The following is a 20,396-nucleotide window of genomic DNA, read 5'->3' on the forward strand; positions in this document are numbered from 1 at the left end:
AGTTTTCACGTAGGTTAGATTAGTGTGTTGAGTATGAGGATTTCAGTTTGAAATATCATAAGTATGAAGACGTCAGGTAAATTCACTCTTGTCAAACATAGTTTCCTTACCACTAATTCAAATATGATTGGATTGGTGGAAACAAAACTCAAATATGATGGATGTGTGATTTCTATTGATTTATGCATTAAATAGTAGAACAAGTCGATATTCTCTTTACAAACAACTCAAGGAGTTGTCAACCTCACATCCTTTGATGGTGTTTGGTGATTTTAATAAAATTAGGAAAACCTGGAGAAAGAAAGAACAACCGTGCAACTAGGCCTACACTAGGAATGAAAGAATTTGAAACATAGATAAATGACATGAAACATTTTCAGATTCCATTGTTGCTTAGAAGAATCACTTAGTGCATGAGAAATGAAATTAACATTTCACTTAGAGACATCTCCTATGATCATTGTTCTATATTAATTGGGTGTAATTCAAATGATTTGGACTTTTAGAATGATGATAGGTTTACCAACCTTGATTTTAATAAGTTTATGATAAATAGAGCCGAGCTCTTGAAAAAGTTAAAGGTGCATGAAAATTTAAGGTAATTGCAAACTCAAATAAGTGAATGGAATTAGTACTTTCTTGGATAATATTAAGACTTTGATGGATTGTCATGAGGATGAAGTTCTTCATGAAAATTTTGCTTTTGAATTTTGAAATTTAGGTGTTGCTGATAAGTTGGATATAGAACACAGCTATCCTACATGTGTTGAAGTCAACAGCATTCCAAATGTAGATTTTAAACATAAAGTAGATATTGGGAGAATTGAAAGTTGAATTGGATAAGCTATATGTGCAACGTGAGAAGAGCAAACAGTTGTTAAATAAATTGTTGAGTTGGGGATAACACTAGAAGAATTGGTAATTGAATTGAATATGAAACCGACACAATGTGGGGCAAATATAGTACTCTAGTTTTGAAACATGCCGAGAGAGTACTGCACGATGTTGACAAACTTGATATATACGGGGAGAAAAGCAATGTGATAGACGCTAAAAATATTTGACATGTAAAATTGAAGAAGACATACATGGTGAAAATACCACCTTCACACGTGATGATAAAGTTGCAAGGAAATAGTTTAATTTACAACTTTATCAATTTTTGCGTTGAAAGATTATATTGTATGTTTTTTATTCATTTAAAATTGATATTTTCACTATGTAGGTCTATGCTTAAACTTCCCAAAAATGAACAAAAAAACTTTATGAAAGATTATATTATATGTTTTCTTATTCATTTACTATTGATATTTTTGCGTTGTACGATATTGGCCAAAGTTCATAAGAAAAATATATTGATTACAGTTATTATTACTTTCTTAATTACTTCTTTATTACTAGTCCCTTGCTTACTCAATTTTGGAGGTTTATTTATGGTAATATTTTTAACTATCATTAAATTAAGTTATTTATAAAAAGTACACATTAACTCAAAATATACAAAACTATATTAAATTAAAATTAAATTTTTTATAAAAGATTACAACTGTAATCATATCATTCACATTAGTGGCGGATCCAGGACCCTGGTTCAGTGGGTGCAAATTTTTTACTTCAATTAATAATTTTTAGTAGAATATATATTAAATTAATACACACTCTATTTAAAAATAACTGTCATAGCTAACCAATTTACACACCAATATAATTATTGATGTTTTTAGGGTACTTAACTAAATCTCACGTGTGCATATTATTTATTTATAATTATTTTAATTATAGTATTTAATAAATACTCAATCCATCTAACATAGCATCTCTTAAAAAATTCTTAGTCTCACCAATAACTCTATATTCGGTCCTTTTTATAAAAAATATTAGGCTTTTGAGATTCATTAAAAAATATAACCAGATACAATAATTAGTTAATAAATAATTTTTTTTGACGAAATTTTAAAAAAATTGTTTCTTATAAAATCAGAGAAAGTATATATTAGTAAAAAAAATACTCTATGATCGATGTTAAATTGTAACTGTATACTATGATTAGGTAGATAAAAAAAAAACACTTATTTTCGGTTAGAATAATGTGTATTAGTAGTATTTACTATTTTTTTTACACATAAGTAGTATTTACTATTATCTTAACTCATAAGACGAGTTATTATTATATCCGTTACTATGGAAAATGTTGATGAGATAATGAGAAAATATAAAATAATACTATAATTAAATAAAATGAAATGAAAAGACATAAATACAATAGAATTGATGGCAGTCTTTCCAAAAGCGTGTTGTAGTGATAATGACAAAGTTAAATGCTCTGCGTCCGTATGATTCAAACTCTAGACGTCCGCATGATGCAGTTGATCAGATGAAATTGGGGTGCATGGTGCAAAATTAAATATCCAAGAGGTGCAAAAGTGAAATAAATAATATCCTATGTGAAATTTTCAAAAGTTCAAGGTGTGCAGGTGCACACCCTCACATGGCACTGAATCCGCCCCGATTCACATTTTGTCATCAAACTATGTACATGTTCACAAAATGTAATCTTTTTACGGGACTAATCACAATGACCCCCTATTTGTAAGAGTCTTTTACATATTTAAGTAAAAAAAAAAAACGTGTTTCCAATAAAAATGTACAAATCTTTGAACAATTATGAATTGTGTATACAATGAAACACTTTATGCTTTTGACTTATTTTCCTTTGGAATGAAACAACTCAAAATTAGTCTAAAATTTAAACTCAATGTCATTTTATATCTGCTCACTTTGTATTTCACTCGCATTAAAAAATCTCTTGGTTAACATGTGCACGTAAAATGTCATAATACAAAATTGAAATTAATTGGTAATTTAGGTTTATCCAATTATAGGAATATTTGGTTCTGCGGTGGTATTTAACATATTACAGTTCTTTGAGACAAAAAATAAATATATGAGAAATTACTTATTCTGTTGTACAACAAAATTTGCAACTTAGTGAGTTTTGTCTTTAACTTTTATAAATATATGCAAAAAAAATGAAAGAAAAGGAAATAGAAAAATACAAAAGAAAATATGAAAATAAATAAGAGATCAAAAAATAATTATGCGTGAAGTATTACATGAAAAATTAAGGAGAACGAATTATAATATATTAATGGTTTTGTGCATAATAATTGGTTGTGGGTAATTTTGATGATTGATATGCATGACTCTAAGAGTCATATTACATAAAAATGAGAGAATTTTGTATGATTTATTAAAATTAAATTTTTTAATTTAAATTTTAGAATCGGTTGGTAGTGTCATGCATGTAATATGTTGGTGGTCTTCTTGGTGATTGATGTATATGATTTAAAGATTCACATTCATCACATGAAAATGAAGGAAAACATATTGTGTATTATTTTCTAATATTCGAAAAAATAAAATTGTTATGGTATATTATTTGTGTGTTTTTTTTTTTTAAATAAAATTTGCAACATCTAAATTTCAAAATTAAAGGTAAAATTATCAATTTTAGATTAAGTTCAAAATTAAATTTTCAATCAATAGTATTCAAGTTTGATATCTAACTTGAGCAATACTTGAGTCATTTTTTTTTTGTCAATATACTTTAGTTATTTTTTTGAAATTTGAGATTAAAAGATAAACAAGTAACAAATCATTAAATCAATTTTAAAAATTTAGTTTTAAATATAAGATATAACAAAAAAAACCAAAAAAGAAAAAGATATAATAAATTTAGTGGGTTTCTGGGGGCGTGAAATCTTAAAGCATTGGTGGATTTGAATATTTTTTTCCATCCGCTACGTATCTAGCGGATTTAGTATCCTACCTATGTAGCGGTCAGAGATTTTTTGGTAAATTAACAAGACATGTGAGAAACATAAGGAGTGCTAAAAGAAATTCTCGTATGAATAATGCTTTAGTCAAATGATGAGTCAACAAAGATCAATAACTTGTTAATAGTCTAACTTCTCCAAATTTGCAAGAGAATTACTTTTGCCACCCTACTAGCTAGTCACGCACCCAACACATTTCCCTTTTTACCATTCCACTACTTTAAGTAGCGGACGTTGTAAAATGAGAAATTTTGAGCGAAACACCCTACCTGAAAATCGAGATTTTTATCATTTCTCTATTTAAGTAGCGGATTAGTTCTTTACTTAAGTAGCGAACGTTATAAAAATGTGAAATTTGAGAGAAAAAAAAAAAACACCCCCTAACATATATTTATAACGTCCGCTACTTAAGTAGAGGATTTTTGGAGAAAAAAACACCATCCTACTATGAAATTTTCAAGATTTTAAATGTATAATCCGCTACTTAAGTAGCGGACGGAGATATTTTTGTAATTTCGTAAGGCGCACCCCAGAATCAACAGGGTGACAAAAGTAAATCTCAATTTCCAATTGATATATCTTCATTTGTAAACCAAGCCTAAACATGTACGAATGGAGACATAAAATTGTTGGTGTTTTCTCTCCCGACCCCCCGTGATTATTTTATACCCCCCAATATTCCAATTTTGTCCTTGCAGAAAAAATTCGGTTGGTAGAAATCGAATTTTTTCTAGTGCAAATTCAGCTTAAATTTCGGTTTTTAGAAACCGAAATTTGTTTTCAAGGCAAAAAAAAAAACTTCCGTTTCTACAAACCGAAGTTTTCTCAAGGACAAAATTGGAAATTCATAAGGTATAAAAGAAACACTGGAGGTCGTGAGAGAAAACATCAAAATTGTTGCATTTTGTCTCCTCTAAATTGATTAGAGTTCCTTAATGTGTTCTCCCATCTATTGAAAAATATATTCTGGTAATATAAATTTTACCGAAAAATATCTTATGATATTATCTTTTTAGTGTGAACAATACTGTCAACAACCATCATAAAAAATATCATTATGGTTATGAATAAGTTAATCATGCTTAAGCACCAATTATTTTTGTCTTAGTGATACTAAATGTTTTGGGCCTACGGTGCAAATCAAGAGGGTGGTGTATGTGGCTAAAAGGGTGGTGTGAGTAAAACAACCCGTAAGGAAAGGTGTGAGCCCCAACTGTGATAGTGTGAATTCTAGAAAACGGATTAAATTAGGTTATTCATTGTATTATATAGTTAGACAATTTTACTAGTATCATCTACTGATTTTCTCGCCGCGGCATTCTAAATTACCTAAATATCTTTATCTGCTATTTAAATTTGGTCATTGAGGATATATAAAAAAAATTAATCATTGAAACCGTAAGAGTTGTCGGTCGGTGTACCGGGCCATGGACCAGGGTGTGATTTGTTAAGGCCCAATACGAAAAAGCCCAATAGGAGCATCTAAAGGAGAAGCGTGAAAACAACCATGAAGAACACATGATAAGCATGATCCACCATGACTTGGAGAAGAAGGAAGAAACTTGGAGAAGAAGGAAGAAGCTTGGAGAAGAAGGAAAAGTAACCGCCCACTACCCATGAATTCCTCTCCAAGCAAGGCGGTTATCAAGCAACAAGAAGGAGATATTTTGTCTATAAATAGGATCTTCTTCAAGAAAACAAGGGACTCTCTCATTCTGAGAAACCACCATACTTTCATTCTTGTAAAGAGACAATTCTTTCATTCTTGTAAAGTTAATCAATTTTTTCTCTGATCATACTTGTATCAATTATCAATCTTGAATAACACAAACCCCCTATATTCTTCACCACAAGATCCGAATCTGACTTATAAAACTCCCAGGGTTGTTGGGATTGAACCAAGTGTAATCACACCATTTAATCAATAATACAACCCCCCTTGTTTTTTACCAGAACATTTTGGCGCCCACCGTGGGACTGCGGTAAAAACATTTGTCCCAGCCTACCACATCAATCTAGACAAAAAATTAAACATCTCCACATGGCTGGAGAACATGCATCTGTTCTCACACCATCCAAGAACCGCCGCGCCGCCACGAACACACGAAACTGCTAGCCAGTCCGCCCACTATCTTCTCTATCGCGACTCTGCTCGCAGTCCAGATGGTGTTTTGTTTCAAATCTCACGCATCACGTTGTGTGTCACTAAAAGAGAAAGCTTTATTCATATGTGTTCGTTATGGTCGCTGTTGGCCAAGCTCCAGGCGACAACAATGAAGCCGCCGTCGCCGCCGTCATGTTCATGATGAAATCGCCGCCGCCGTCGGCTGTGGATAAATTATCGTTGTGTAGGAACCACCGCTTCATCACCAAGTTTATGAAGGAATCGGTGTAATTACCCAGGTTCGGAAAGAACATGACGACTGATCAAGACGAGCTCAACATCCGTCTCACAAGAATTCAAGCAACACAGACTCTATGCGGAACAGACTCTATTCAAAATCCTCAGGAAAGTACTCTGAAATGCTTTTTAACTATGAAACTTCTCTGCAACTTATTATCTTAGTTTGTTTAATGACATTATCCTCTTAATGAAAGGTCCATGATTAGTAATGTGTTCTGGATAAATTAAGTCTGTGTCTATATGCTTCTTGAATAAAATAATTTATTGAATAAATAATATTAAATAATATGTGTGTATTTTCCAAATTGTTGTGGACTACTAGTTTGCCTATTCAAACATGATGATTGTCACTGTTAGTTTACACAACGTGATATTTTAGAGTCCAATAGAAAAATTGGTTATATTTCTTGCCTTTATATGATAGTAGATGTATTTGTCTCACTGATATACAATTATGTCACTTTTATTTGAAAATAAAATTTGAATCTTCTATTTTTGGAACTACTACTGAATTCGCTATTGACATCGAGTGAAATTTCAATGACATAATGACTAACGATTTTTACGGGAATTTATGATCCAAGCCTAATTAATAAGTATATATAGAATGAAACTGTAGATGAAATATACTTTCAAGCAATAGATGCTCCAAGACTGTTAAGATTGTTGGGAACAATCTGGGAATAACGTGTCAATCGAATTGTAATAGTAACCACTAAATGGCTATACATTTTTCATAACGTTTGTTTGTGTGTCCTTGCATGTGCAAAATACTTTGAGCGCAACACTCCTGCTAAGAGAGGTGATCATAAAACACAAGCAGCTGAACATTGATGCCACTCGGCGAGATAGAAGTCGCCAACTAATATTTCAGGTTCAAGCATATTCCGCGATAACCACCGCAATGGAACTCAGTCTCGCCACGCCAAAACATAATTGTTTTTCTTGCCAGGCGAGGAGCGCCGCAACAAACCGCCCATAGCGGTATCATTTTCATTTGTTTTATTTTTCATATATTATTATTGTTGAACTTCTAATGTATCAAAGCTTATTTGCAGCAATCATGATTAAGTTATGGACTCTGAATAAAAAAGAAATTAAATCAGGGTTGAGAGGCCTTGGCGTCACCCGTAGGGGGCGTCAGAAACAGAAATTAAATCAGGGTTGAGAGGCCTTGGCGTCACCCGTAGGGGGCGTCAGAAACAGAAAATAAATCAGGGTTGAGAGGCCTTGGCGTCACCCGTAGGGGGCGTCAGAAACAGAAAATAAATCAGGGTTGAGAGGTCTTGGCGTCACCCGTAGGGGGCGTCAGAAACAGAAAATAAATCAGGGTTGAGAGGCCTTGGCGTCACCCGTAGGGGGCGTCAGAAACAGAAAATAAATCAGGGTTGAGAGGCTTTGGCGTCACCCGTAGGGGGCGTCAGAAACAGAAAATAAACCAAGGTTGAAAGGCCCTGGCGTTACCTGTAAACCTTACGAGTAGGGTACGTCAAAAACAGAAAATAAACCAAGGTTGAAAGGCCCTGGCGTTACCTGTAAACCTTACGAGTAGGGTACGTCAAAAACAGAAAATAAACCAAGGTTGAAAGGCCCTGGCGTTACCTGTAAACCTTACGAGTAGGGGGCGCCAGAAAAATAAAATATACAGTGAAGAAAGGCAGGATTATCAACACCACCAAAGCTTACACACAGTCAAAACAAGGCGATTCACCATAACGTCAAGTCATAAGATTCTAAAAGCAAGAAGGACACAACCAAATCGTTCGTCATGCAGCGAAACAAGGCGACATATCGCCATACCAGCTACAATTCTCCAAAAAGGCAACAGGTATAAAGTTATTCTCAAACGATTCATAATCATGTTTAAAGAGCTAATTAAAGACATTGCAGGTGCAAAGTTAAAAATTTTCAAAGGCGAGATTATTTTCAACACCAGACACAAAGTATAGTGGAAGGGCGAATCCGAGCAACGCCAATTCTTTCTAAATCGCCAAGAAACAACAGTTACCAAATAAGGCGTGCAAGCCTGACAGTACGAAAATCAACTACAACATAGAAGCAGAAGTTACTAGCCACAAAGTTTCAATTTGTTTTCAAGAAGGAAAGGCGAACCGCGAAAGACGAAGAGGCGAGATTGGTGACAACGCTAGCTTGAAAATGCAAATACAATGAAAAAAGAGGAAGGGCGACTTGCCAACTTGCTCAAAGTCGCCAAGAAACAATGACAACAATATTCAAAGCCACAAATGGTGTACATCAAGATATTCAAAAGTCATAGAAGGGCGTACAAATTATCTAAGAAATATCAACAACAAAAGGAAGGACAAGGCGACAAGCAAACAAAGAGTATGAGTCAACAATAAATAGGCGACATAGAACAACACCGAGGCATAATAATTGCCAAGTGATTTCAACCAAAAGCACTTCGCCTTCTTGAAGCCTCGTGCTTGGGGGGCTGTGTACCGGGCCATGGACCAGGGTGTGATTTGTTAAGGCCCAATACGAAAAAGCCCAATAGGAGCATCTAAAGGAGAAGCGTGAAAACAACCATGAAGAACACATGATAAGCATGATCCACCATGACTTGGAGAAGAAGGAAGAAACTTGGAGAAGAAGGAAAAGTAACCGCCCACTACCCATGAATTCATCTCCAAGCAAGGCGGTTATCAAGCAACAAGAAGGAGATATTTTGTCTATAAATAGGATCTTCTTCAAGAAAACAAGGGACTCTCTCATTCTGAGAAACCACCATACTTTCATTCTTGTAAAGAGACAATTCTTTCATTCTTGTAAAGTTAATCAATTTTTTCTCTGATCATACTTGTATCAATTATCAATCTTGAATAACACAAACCCCCTATATTCTTCACCACAAGATCCGAATCTGACTTATAAAACTCTCAGGGTTGTTGGGATTGAACCAAGTGTAATCACACCATTTAATCAATAATACAACCCCTTGTTTTTTACCAGAACAGTCGGTGTCTCAAATTTGTGAAATAATAAATCTCCTAAATTAAAAAAAAATCAATCAATTAGTCTTTTATATTGTTTTATACCATAATTTTAAATTTTTATGCTTGTTTAATTTGATCGAATAACAAGATCCAACCATGAATCAATGCCACCATCATGAAATACATATGATGTTCGTGGTCCACAATAAAATCAACCTTATTTTGTGTTTTGGGTGCATCATTTTTATACGTTTTTTACATTTAACTGAAACCGATTTATAAGCTCCTTTTTTTATACCACACAAATTTTGCATGTCATATTTTAATGTGAAACAATCAAGTTATGGACCTATATATACTATAATAAATTGTATAATCTAGCACTAAAATATACTCTGCATATCCATCAAATAATTAAAATGGCTTCATTTAGCATCAAACTTTTGTTCTTGCAATATTTCTTGATGGCCATTGTTCTCATATTCACATTTACTATCACACAAAACGGTGTACAAGGATGGAATGAGTTTGGAAAAAAAAGTGTGCGCATTTATAATGGTTTAGGGGGCGATGATTTTACTGTTCATTGCAAATCTAAAGATGACAATTTAGGATATCACGTGATTCACAATAATCAATATTATCATTTTGAGTTCCGTCCTAATGACATTGTGGCTGTAACATTATTCTTTTGTAATATATGTTAGGTGGTTTCTCCCAGTTTGGGCTTATTGGGTTGTGTTTAGTCCAAGCCCATTTATGTGTAAGTGTCCATCTGTGTTGTAAACCTATATAAGACATATGTTTGTGATGTGAATAAGATAATGGAACACTTTTACTCAACAAGTGGTATCCGAGCGGTTCAAATCCAACGGCCTTAAACGCTAAACCGTTTCTTTCCGTTACAACCGTCGCAACGGTTCTTGATCACTGTTTTCTCCTTTCGTCATCGTTTTTTCTCTCTTGCAAAGCTTTTCTCACCGGAATCAATGGCGGAATCATCGAATTTCCTTCAACCTGCTATTCCCCGTTTTGACGGCTATTATGAGCACTGGTCTATGCTCATGGAAAATCTAATCCGATCGAAAGAGTTTTGGGATCTGATTGAGACTGGTGTCGTCACAGCGCCGACGAATGCCACGGCAGAGCAGAGAAAAATAGCAGAGGAGAGCAAATTGCGCGATTTGAAGGTAAAAAATTACCTATTTCAATCTATCGATCGATCTATCTTGGAAACGATTTTAAATCGTGAAACTGCGAAAGATATTTGGGATGCAATGAGACGCAAGTACCAAGGTTCAACGAAGGTAAAGCGTGCTCAATTGCAGACGCTGCGTCGCGAATTCGAGATTCTTGCCATGGGGGAGGATGAATCGGTCAATGAGTATTTTGCAAGAACCTTGGCCATAGCCAACCGAATGACAGCACATGGAGAAAGAATTGAACAGGTCATGGTTGTAGAAAAAATCTTGAGATCCATGCATGAAAAATTCAATTATGTGGTATGCTCAATCGAAGAATCAAATGATGTAACCACTCTTTCGATTGACGAACTACAGAGTAGTCTTCTTGTTCATGAGCAAAGAATGAGAGGTCAAAAAGATTATCAAAAGGATCATAGTGATGATCAAGCTCTCAAGATGAGCAATTCTGGCAGAGGTGGAGGAAGAAGTGCCTCAAGAGGCCTAGGCAGAGGTTGGCAAAGCAAAGAATCAATAGAATGTTTTAAATGCCACAAACTTGGACATTATCGCAATGAATGTCGTGATTGGGAAGCGAACTATGCAGAACACAGAGAGGAGGAAGAAATGCTTCTCATGGCATATTCATATACAAAAGAAGATTTCATTAAGGGAATGTGGTACATTGACAGTGGATGTAGCAATCACATGACTGGAACCAAAGAATGGTTCTTTGATTTTGATGACAAATTTAGAGAGTCTGTCAAACTGGGAAACGATTCAAAAATGACAGTTATGGGAAGAGGGAATGTGAAGTTGAACATGGATGGCAAGATTCATGTCATCATCAATGTATATTATCTTCCTGGATTAAGCAATAATTTGCTCAGTGTTGGACAATTGCAACAGAGAGGCCTTACAACTGTTTTCAAAAACAATATGTGTCAACTGTTCCATGAAGAAAAGGGGCTAATTCTAACTACAAAGATGACATTCAATAAAATGTATATAGTGAAAGCCTCAATGATACTACCAAATTGTCTTCAAGCCACTGCCTTAGAAGAAACTACTCTTTGGCATCAGAGATATGCACATCTCAGCTTCCAAGGTTTGAAGACACTGATCACAAAGCAAATGGTGAAGGGCTTGCCAAATTTGAAGGAATCTGGTGACAAATGTACTGATTGCTTGGTGGGGAAGCAACATCGAAGCAGCATTCCAAAGGAAGCAAATTGGAGAGCATCAAAAAAACTTGAATTAGTTCATTCAGATATCTGTGGACCGATTAATCCTCAATCAAATGGTGGAAATAGGTATTTCATCACATTCATTGATGACTTTACTAAAAAAACATGGATTTACTTCTTACAAAAGAAGTCAAGTGCCTTTGATGTGTTTAAAAAATTCAAGTCACTAGTTGAGAATGAATCAAGCTGTTTGATACAATGTCTTAGGACAGACAGGAGTGGTGAATACACTTCAAATGAATTTAATGAATTTTGTAAATCTCATGGTGTGAAAAGACAATTAACAACTGTCTATACTCCACAGCAAAATGGAGTGTCTGAAAGAAAAAATAGAACTGTTTTAAACATGGTTAGGAGTATGATCTCAGCTAGAAGTGTACCTAAGAAATTTTGGCCTGAAGCTGCTAAATGGGCCACATATGTTATGAACAGGTGTCCTACACATGCTGTTAAAAATGTTACTCCAGAAGAAGCATGGAGTGGAATCAAGCCTTCTGTACATCACTTCAGAGTATTTGGTTGCTTGGCTCATGCTCACATACCTGATGTTCACAGGAAAAAGCTGGATAACAAGAGCATTGCATGTGTGTTTCTTGGTGTTAGTGAAGAATCAAAGGCATACAAGTTATATAATCCCATTGAAAGAAAGATCATTGTAAGCAGGGTTGTAGTCTTTGAGGAATTAAAAGGGTGGAACTGGAATAAGCAAAATCCTGTCAAGCCAACTAATCATGTAAATGATGTTGAGGAGAGTGATGTAATAGACTTGCAGAATGATCACGAGACAATTGATGAACATGATGATGCTGAGCAAGTTCAAAATGATCATATTGGTCACCATGGTAGTAATGGAGAATCAAGTGATATGTCTTTGAAAAGTGATGAATCAGAAGCTGATAGTGACAATGCATTACCTCAAAGATTATGTCAAAGACCAAAACGGCCACCAGGTTATCTCAAAGATTATGTCACTGGGATAGAAAGTGTAGATAACCAAGATGAACATTTGCAAAATTTGGTTGTTGCTATGTTAAGCTCAAGTGAAGATCCTAGCTGCTATGAAGAAGCTAGCAAATCTGCTGGTTGGAAGAAAGCTATGGATAGTGAAATGCAGTCAATTGAAGCCAATGATACTTGGGAACTGAAATATGGAATTGATTATGGTGAAGTCTTTGCACCAGTACCTTTGGAGTATCACAAGGGAGCAATGAACCAAGTTTATAAACTCAAGAAAGCCTTGTATGGCTTGAAACAAGCACCTAGAGCTTGGTATAGAAAAATTGAGTCCTACTTAGCTTGGTATAGAAAAATTGAGTCCTACTTCAGTTCTGAAAATTTTGAGAAATGTCATCATGAGCCAACACTGTTTGTCAAACATGGGAGTGAAGGCAAGATTCTAATAGTAAGCTTATATGTTGATGACCTCATATACACTAGCAATGATAAAGGTATGATTGAACAATTCAAAAGATCCATGAGAGATAGGTTTGCCATGACTGATCTTGGCAAAATGAAGTATGTTTTGGATATTGAAGTTAATCGATGTGAACAAGGAATTTTCATTTGTCAACATAAATATGCTTCAGAAATACTAACAAGATTTGGTATGGAAGATTGTAACTCAATATGTAGCTCAATTGTGTCTGGAAACAAGTTAGTAAAGGATGAAAAAGGAAAAGTTGCAGATACTACTGTGTATAAGAAGATGATTGGATGCTTAATGTATCCTCTGGCTACTAGACCAGATATAATTTTCTCTGTGTGCTTGGCTGCAAGGTGCATGACAAAGGCCCTGAAGCTTGAAACCTTCTGCAAGTTAAGAGAGGAACTAGGGATATGTGATGTTAGGTCCATCAAATGAGATATTTGATGTATGTTTATCTTTGTTTTGTGTCTTATTGTCTGTACTGCAATCTGTTTTTTGCTGTTTTTGGTTATGTCTTGAATGTGTTAAATTGATCTTTTGTCATGGAGATCAATTTAGGGAGGATTTGTTAGGTGGTTTCTCCCAGTTTGGGCTTATTGGGTTGTGTTTAGTCCAAGCCCATTTATGTGTAAGTGTCCATCTGTGTTGTAAACCTATATAAGACATATGTTTGTGATGTGAATAAGATAATGGAACACTTTTACTCAACAATATATCATGGAGAGGAGGTGAACTTACGGATGATTTTTACAAACAAAAAAGGGATGAAGCTAAAAGGTGTAGAGTTTATTGCGACTGGAATGTTACTAAAGATGGCGTACAAGGTTACAGAGAAGTGCTTAATCTTCGTGGGCATTGGGTTGATCGGAAGCCAGATTTATTTTTTAATTGGACAACAGTGTATTAAAACTGCAATAATGGATTTCTCAACAAAGATGAGTGATATATCAACACAAATTTATAGACAAAAATACGACACATTCTCTCTCTTTCCACACAGCACGCAATTCGAAACATTCAAAAAATATTTAAAAAAGCAAAAGTATATAAATATTGTATATTTGTTTGATATTTATGTTTGAATAATATTTTTGCTCAATAAATGGGTGAACACTCTGATACCCCATATTTATTGCAATTTTAAAATCATTTTTAATACTCATGGTTCGAACCCGGATCCTTAGATAGAGCATCCACAATGAAGCTTCCCAAATTTGAGTACTTAACTGAGTCTCACGTGTACACATCACTCATTTATTATTTTTTAATAATAGTATCTAATAAGTACTCAATCCCTCCAACCCAGCACCTCGTAAAAAGTTCTAAATTGGTCCCATTAATAACTCTATATCTCATCAATAACACTACATCTTTATAAGTAGGTCCCACAAAAATATATTATAGTGAGGAGAAAGAGGGTACCTATTTGAGAAGCATGACCTATTAGGTACTGAATGAGTTTTGCTCCAATGGTAGTAACTACCATTGAAGATGATCTTAGAGACCAAAACATTATATCAAACCACCAAAGCAAATATACTTATTTAAAAACATTGATTTACATAGGTATATACATACAAAAGAAGAACAATTTATATTTTTTTTCCTTCCAAAAAAAAATATTATTTAAAGGTATACAATTTAATTTTTTGTTGATAAAATTTGTGCTTATTATAACTTAATTTTTTTTTGTATAAAATGTAATTTTATATTTAATTTAGAGTTTAATGAATATATATGTTATGTCAGTGTAAAATAATTTTATACTGACATTCAATAGAAATCAAACATGTTGGCATGTTTCCATGTCATACAATTAAAATGATGTAATAGGATGATTTGGCAAAATAAACGGTTGCTATTGGATGACAGTATAAAATTATTTTACATTGTCATGCATATCCTATTTCCTCTTTAATTTATACTATGTTATAAATATTTCATGGTCCACCCCAATTTCTTTCCAATTCCGCCACCGGCTGATACCATACTTAACTTTAGAGTTATTATAAACTTTACACATTTAATTATACAAAATTGTTTTTTGTCTTTATTTTTTACTTTCTAATAATTTGTTTTTTTTTAGTTTTCACCACCAATTTAATTTGGTTAGAGATTCACTTCTGGTATCATAGAGTTTAATATGTTTCCTACATATAGTTGTTTCTTTTACTCATATAATTGATTTTCTTAAATTTGGTTTGAAATACCATTTTCATTTTAAAAGAGTTTTTATTAATGTTTTCCTTCTTTCTAACGAACTAACCTTAATCATCAGAAGTTACGGAATGAATGGAAGTATATAAACACGACATAAGCATCATTACAATAATTTTTTATCAGATAAATACAAAGGAACTTATACATCTCTCATTTTTAACTTCTGCGTGTTAGGAAAATATGAACCCTCTAATGTGACACATGAGAAAATATGAGAGGAAAAAAAATAAGTCGAATGTTGGACAATGCTCTATAATTTTTATTTTATATCTGTACTATAAACTTATGGGAAAAAAATTCCAATAATTAATGCTAAATGTTATTTTTTTGCTGTGGAGTTAGCCTATCAATAAGTATATCTAATGCTTCTTTCATCCACCAATGTTGGCAAACTTCTCTAGCTTCAACAACATTCATCTGCACAAAGTAATTACAAAACAGAACGATTAGTTGTAAAATTTCTAAACAAAATATGTTTTGAGTGAGTTTATTAATTAATTAATTTGAACATATCAAGGTTTTCACTCATAATAAGTTGTGTTTTTATAAATTGTGATTTATGAAGGTAATATTTTCTTTGGTAAAAAATACGCAACCGCAATTTTTTTTTTACCACATGCAAAAAACAAAGAGAAAAGAAAAAAATACGCAACCACAATTCGAAATTGTAGATTTAAATATTTTTTTGATTGTATTTATATGTATAAAAACGTCAAAATTGTGGTTGCAATTGTGATTAAAAATATCACGGTCACTGATATTACGGAGAATCTTTGTCAAACATAATCATACGATATTTTCAAATATCCCGATCGCAACTAAGTTTTTTTTCTCTTATTCTTTCAAGTGACTAAAGTAGATTTATTTAGAAACAATTTCATAATTGTTCTTAAACTTACCCATATTCTTGTACGTAGATTTTTCTCAGCCCAAATATCAAGTTGTTCCTTGACAAGTAAGGGAAACATGTGACCTTCATAGTATGTACCATATCTTTTGCTAATGAAACTCCATTCACCCAATTCATGCTGCCATAATTTTTTTTTTAAAAAAAAAGCACAAATATTTCAGTAATTTTAAAAATTTTAGAATTGAAGTACCTAAAATGTAGTATTTCATTTAAGTTATAACAATATTTTTTTAAAAAAATCCAATTAATACCTCAACAATTCCTATAACTCCTGCTTCTTCAAGGGATTCTCTACAAGCTGCTTCTTCTAAAGATTCATCAAGTTCCCATCCACCCTGAATCAAAAATAAAAATAAAAGGATGTTCATTAATAATGTTATTATATGGTTTTATAAATTTTAATTGCACAAAATTAAGCTAATCTATTTATGTGAAATACCTTGGGAAACATCAATGCTTGACCCTTTTGTGAACTAACAACAAGTACCTCCAATTCATTACTCATATTGCCATCAATATCTGTTTTATATCTGTAAGGGATACACCTACAAAAATTGGACATATAATCAAATATTAGTCTATGAAACCAACAAGCAACTAATGAATGCAATAAAAAGAAAAGGCGTAATTCTATACATCGCCAGAGTAAAAAAATTACATTGTCGATCGGTACATCACATCTGATCATATCATATATACGACTTGTGATTAAGATAAAAGTGAACATTTTTAGTAATCTGAAGATTGTTATTGATTGACAATGTAAAAACTTTTTCTAACGATATATATGCAATAATGAACTCGATTACTCACCCGACAACTTGACGGCCACCGGTACTATTGTATCTTTGCATCTGCCTTCCAGAACGAGATACCAAACAAACCATCTTTTCACTTGATTATTATAATTTCAAAGAGACTTAACTAATGAGCAAATCACAAAACGACCCACAAAAGATGACAAGAAAAAGAGAGGATCTTTGATTGATCTATATAAGACTAATATGATTTAAACAAAGTAGAAAAAGAACAAATTGTAGATTGATAAAGTGTGGACAAAGGAAGCTATATATATAATGAAGACATAAATTAGAAAAGTTGAAACCGTTGGGAAAGGCGTGTTATGTCTAGTGTATACTATATAGTCAAGACTAAGCAACCATATTTTTTTATTCAAAAAAATAATAAATAATAACCTTTATTTCTATCATGAAAATTTAGGGTGAGAGATCCCTTTCAAGACTGCAATGATCTTTAAGGCCCAAAAAGCACTTATGAAAATTTAGGGTGACAGACCTCGTTCATGACTCGAACTGGAAATCTCTCAAGTTTAAGATCAGTCTTTTACAACAAAACTAGACAATATTTTTTGGCGTAAATCAGACATATTATGTGCGTAATTCCAGAGATTAATCCCTTGAGGCTCGTGGAATGATGGCAAATTCTTCAAATGAATTTTAACACTGTTGCATGTCCAAGTCATGGATCGAACTCATGACTTTAGTTGAGTTATAGAAGATATCTGCGTCATCTCATCTAAGTACTCTTGGATGAACTAGATAATATTTAGAGAAATGAAGTTTAATTTTTTATATATGAAAATGAAATTAAAATAAGATACGCGTAATTGTCGCGTAGCTGGAAGGATCTATAAGACAATACGAGATATAAATTTAAGATAGGTTCACCTAAAAAAAATGAATATAAGATAGAGGTTTCTATGTGGTTTCTCCAAGTGGCTATTTATGATTAATGTTTATTTATATTACTAAGTCTACATCTTGCTGCTGCTATTTAAGTGTGTTTGCTAAGTCAATCAGCTGACAAAAATTGAATATTAGTGATATTATTTTTGGATAGTACTCACTCAATATTTTATTAGATCATGATTGAGTCATGATTAATCATACAGTTGACTTTATAGAAGAAAAAGTAGTTCCCTACATATTATGTGATATATGCATGCACATTTCATAATTTGGGTTATTCATATAAATATTGTTGATGTGGGATTTGATAATTCAATTATTAAGAGAATAAGAGAAAATATATATATAGGAGGTAGGAGTCTTCTCTCTTTATAGAAGCTTAAATAATAGACTTTTTCTGTATTAAAATATATATCTTCTCCACTCATATGAATATTTTATTACATATAAAAAAATTGTACATGAGAACAATTAGTTAAAAAGACCATTCGAAAATAAATTTTATATTCTAAATAAATAAAATAAATTAGTAATAAAGTCTTCAAAATTAATTAGCATTCACATTGGATGTTACATGTAACAAACCATTTTCTCTTAAGCTTGTGTATTGTCCTAAATACGAAAATATAATTAACTGTGTGACTCAGTTTTTTTTTTAGAATAACAAACTTAAATTATTTTATTAATCAAATGCTCATAAAAAAAATCATTAATTAAATAACTCTCAATATAAAGAGGAATAAAAACAAATAGACAGTAACTAGATTGAGAATAAACAACTCTAAGTAGGATAATTGTGAGGCTCTGTTAAATGATTATGATTGTTTTAATTACGATTAAGTGTTGTGTGAGGTTGTTGTTGTTAGTCTTATGGTCTTTGTAATTTAGATGAGGTAGTATTTAATTGGAGAAACTTTTTTTTTTTTTTTTGCGGAGGGAAAGTTAGTTTTTGAAATCTTATAAAGTGTACTACTAAAATGATATTGAAAATCCAAAAGCGTTTTGATGAAATGAATGACGCAAGTCTCTTCTACTTTAATTATTCTGGACTAAATCTCACAATGTTGAGCCCCAATACATCTTATGATTCATAATAGCTCACCCATCAGCAGCGGAACTAGGGGGTGGCTGAGGTGGGCCACGGCCCACCCCCACCCCCAAAAAAAATATTTTTATTAGTATAGAGTATTGGTTTAAGTGTATTATTAATGATTTTAATTTATTTGGTATATATATTTGTACAAATATTAATGAAAATATTAGTTTAGAGTTTATTATTGATGATTGTAAGTCACTCGGTACGCATATTAATTCAAGTGCAAGTAAAAATACTAGTTCGTAAACTATATATAAAGTAGTAAGCTATAAGCTCATAAAAAAAATGTTACCAATTTTTTTTTTCAATACAAACTCATAAATTATAAGCCATAAATTTTTTAGCGGCCCACCCAATAAAATTTTTCTGGTTCCGCCACTGTCACCCATATTCACGTTGAAGCATACCTACTCTATGCTACGCTGGCCACAACTAATAAATGACCACTGCATGAAATTTACATTCCTCAATTCCACTCACACAAGGGATCCACAAGGTTGCTATGCAAATCATGCATATTCATTCATACACATTTCATCCAATTTCATATGTTTAATTTGCATCCAAATAGATATGCTTTTTCTCTATTAATTTTGATTGATTGAGTGTGTTAAATTTCTTTAATCCGTCTCATCTTTTATAAATAAATGTCGAGCAATATGTGGATACTAATTACTAGTACTAACTAATTTCCACCATAATAATTATTATGTTTACTTTGCCATGACTAGTTCTTGGAGCTACTATTTAAGTGCTGGGTCACTCATCAGTTGACAAAAAAGAATATTAGTATTGTTTCTGGATAGTACTTATTCAATATTATATTGGAATGAAAATGACTCACAATTGACATGTTGACTTTATAGATGCAATACTCTCTATCATGCATGTTGTATGACTTGTATCCATGGTTAGTTTAAATTTGTACTTTTCATAATGCTATCTAGAAACACTGATAAATGCTATCTAGAAACACCTAGTTAACTAATATAATGAAAATTAAGGGAGAATCGAAAGATATGAATCCTTTGTTGCCTTTATTTTTACAACAATGTCTATTGACCATTCTCATCCGACTAATTAATTCAATGATTTACATATTTCTTTACAAAAAAAAAAAAAAAGAAGATGAAAGTCGTAACAATGGAAAAGATGTAACTGAAATTCAAACCAATTTAATCTCATAGAAACTTGTCTTCTTCAAATTACCTTAAAAAATAAAATTTTAATTTCAATAAAAACGCATTATTCTATACAGAGTAGATAAACCAAATTAAGGCAAATAGATGAACTTTATAATGATTTATCATTAATGAAACTAGGCCTGGCCCCAGAAGACATAATTGAAACTAGGCAAATCGATAACAAGGGAGTCCTAATTTATCGTTAAGGAAATCTCTGTACATTAGA

At 32.7% G+C, this 20,396-nt stretch overlaps 1 protein-coding gene across 1 annotated transcript; it reads right to left on the reverse strand.

Annotated features, from left to right (window-relative positions):
• Window positions 1–15,332: 15,332 nt before the first annotated feature.
• On the reverse strand, window positions 15,333–17,292 carry LOC123883754 (nudix hydrolase 17, mitochondrial-like). The gene is made up of 5 exons (XM_045932649.1): window positions 16,995–17,292; window positions 16,621–16,726; window positions 16,433–16,516; window positions 16,171–16,299; window positions 15,333–15,688 (listed from the first exon to the last, which is right to left on the reverse strand). Exons 1-5 carry the CDS (start codon window positions 17,066–17,068, stop codon window positions 15,584–15,586), a joined length of 498 nt encoding a protein of 165 aa, XP_045788605.1. The 5' UTR covers window positions 17,069–17,292; the 3' UTR covers window positions 15,333–15,583.
• Window positions 17,293–20,396: the final 3,104 nt, after the last annotated feature.

Source organism: Trifolium pratense, linkage group LG1 (assembly GCF_020283565.1).
Source record: "Trifolium pratense cultivar HEN17-A07 linkage group LG1, ARS_RC_1.1, whole genome shotgun sequence".
NCBI lineage: Eukaryota > Viridiplantae > Streptophyta > Magnoliopsida > Fabales > Fabaceae > Trifolium > Trifolium pratense.

Bases quoted from the DNA above. Each gene is read 5' to 3' on its own strand.
- LOC123883754 (XM_045932649.1), bottom strand. From the start codon at position 17,068: ATGGTTTGTTTGGTATCTCGTTCTGGAAGGCAGATGCAAAGATACAAT. The intron at 16,517-16,620 runs GTATTTCACATA...TTTTTGATTCAG, and splicing joins AAGCATTGATGTTTCCCAAG to GGTGGATGGGAACTTGATGA. The intron at 16,300-16,432 runs GTATTAATTGGA...AAATTATGGCAG, and splicing joins GAGTTATAGGAATTGTTGAG to CATGAATTGGGTGAATGGAG.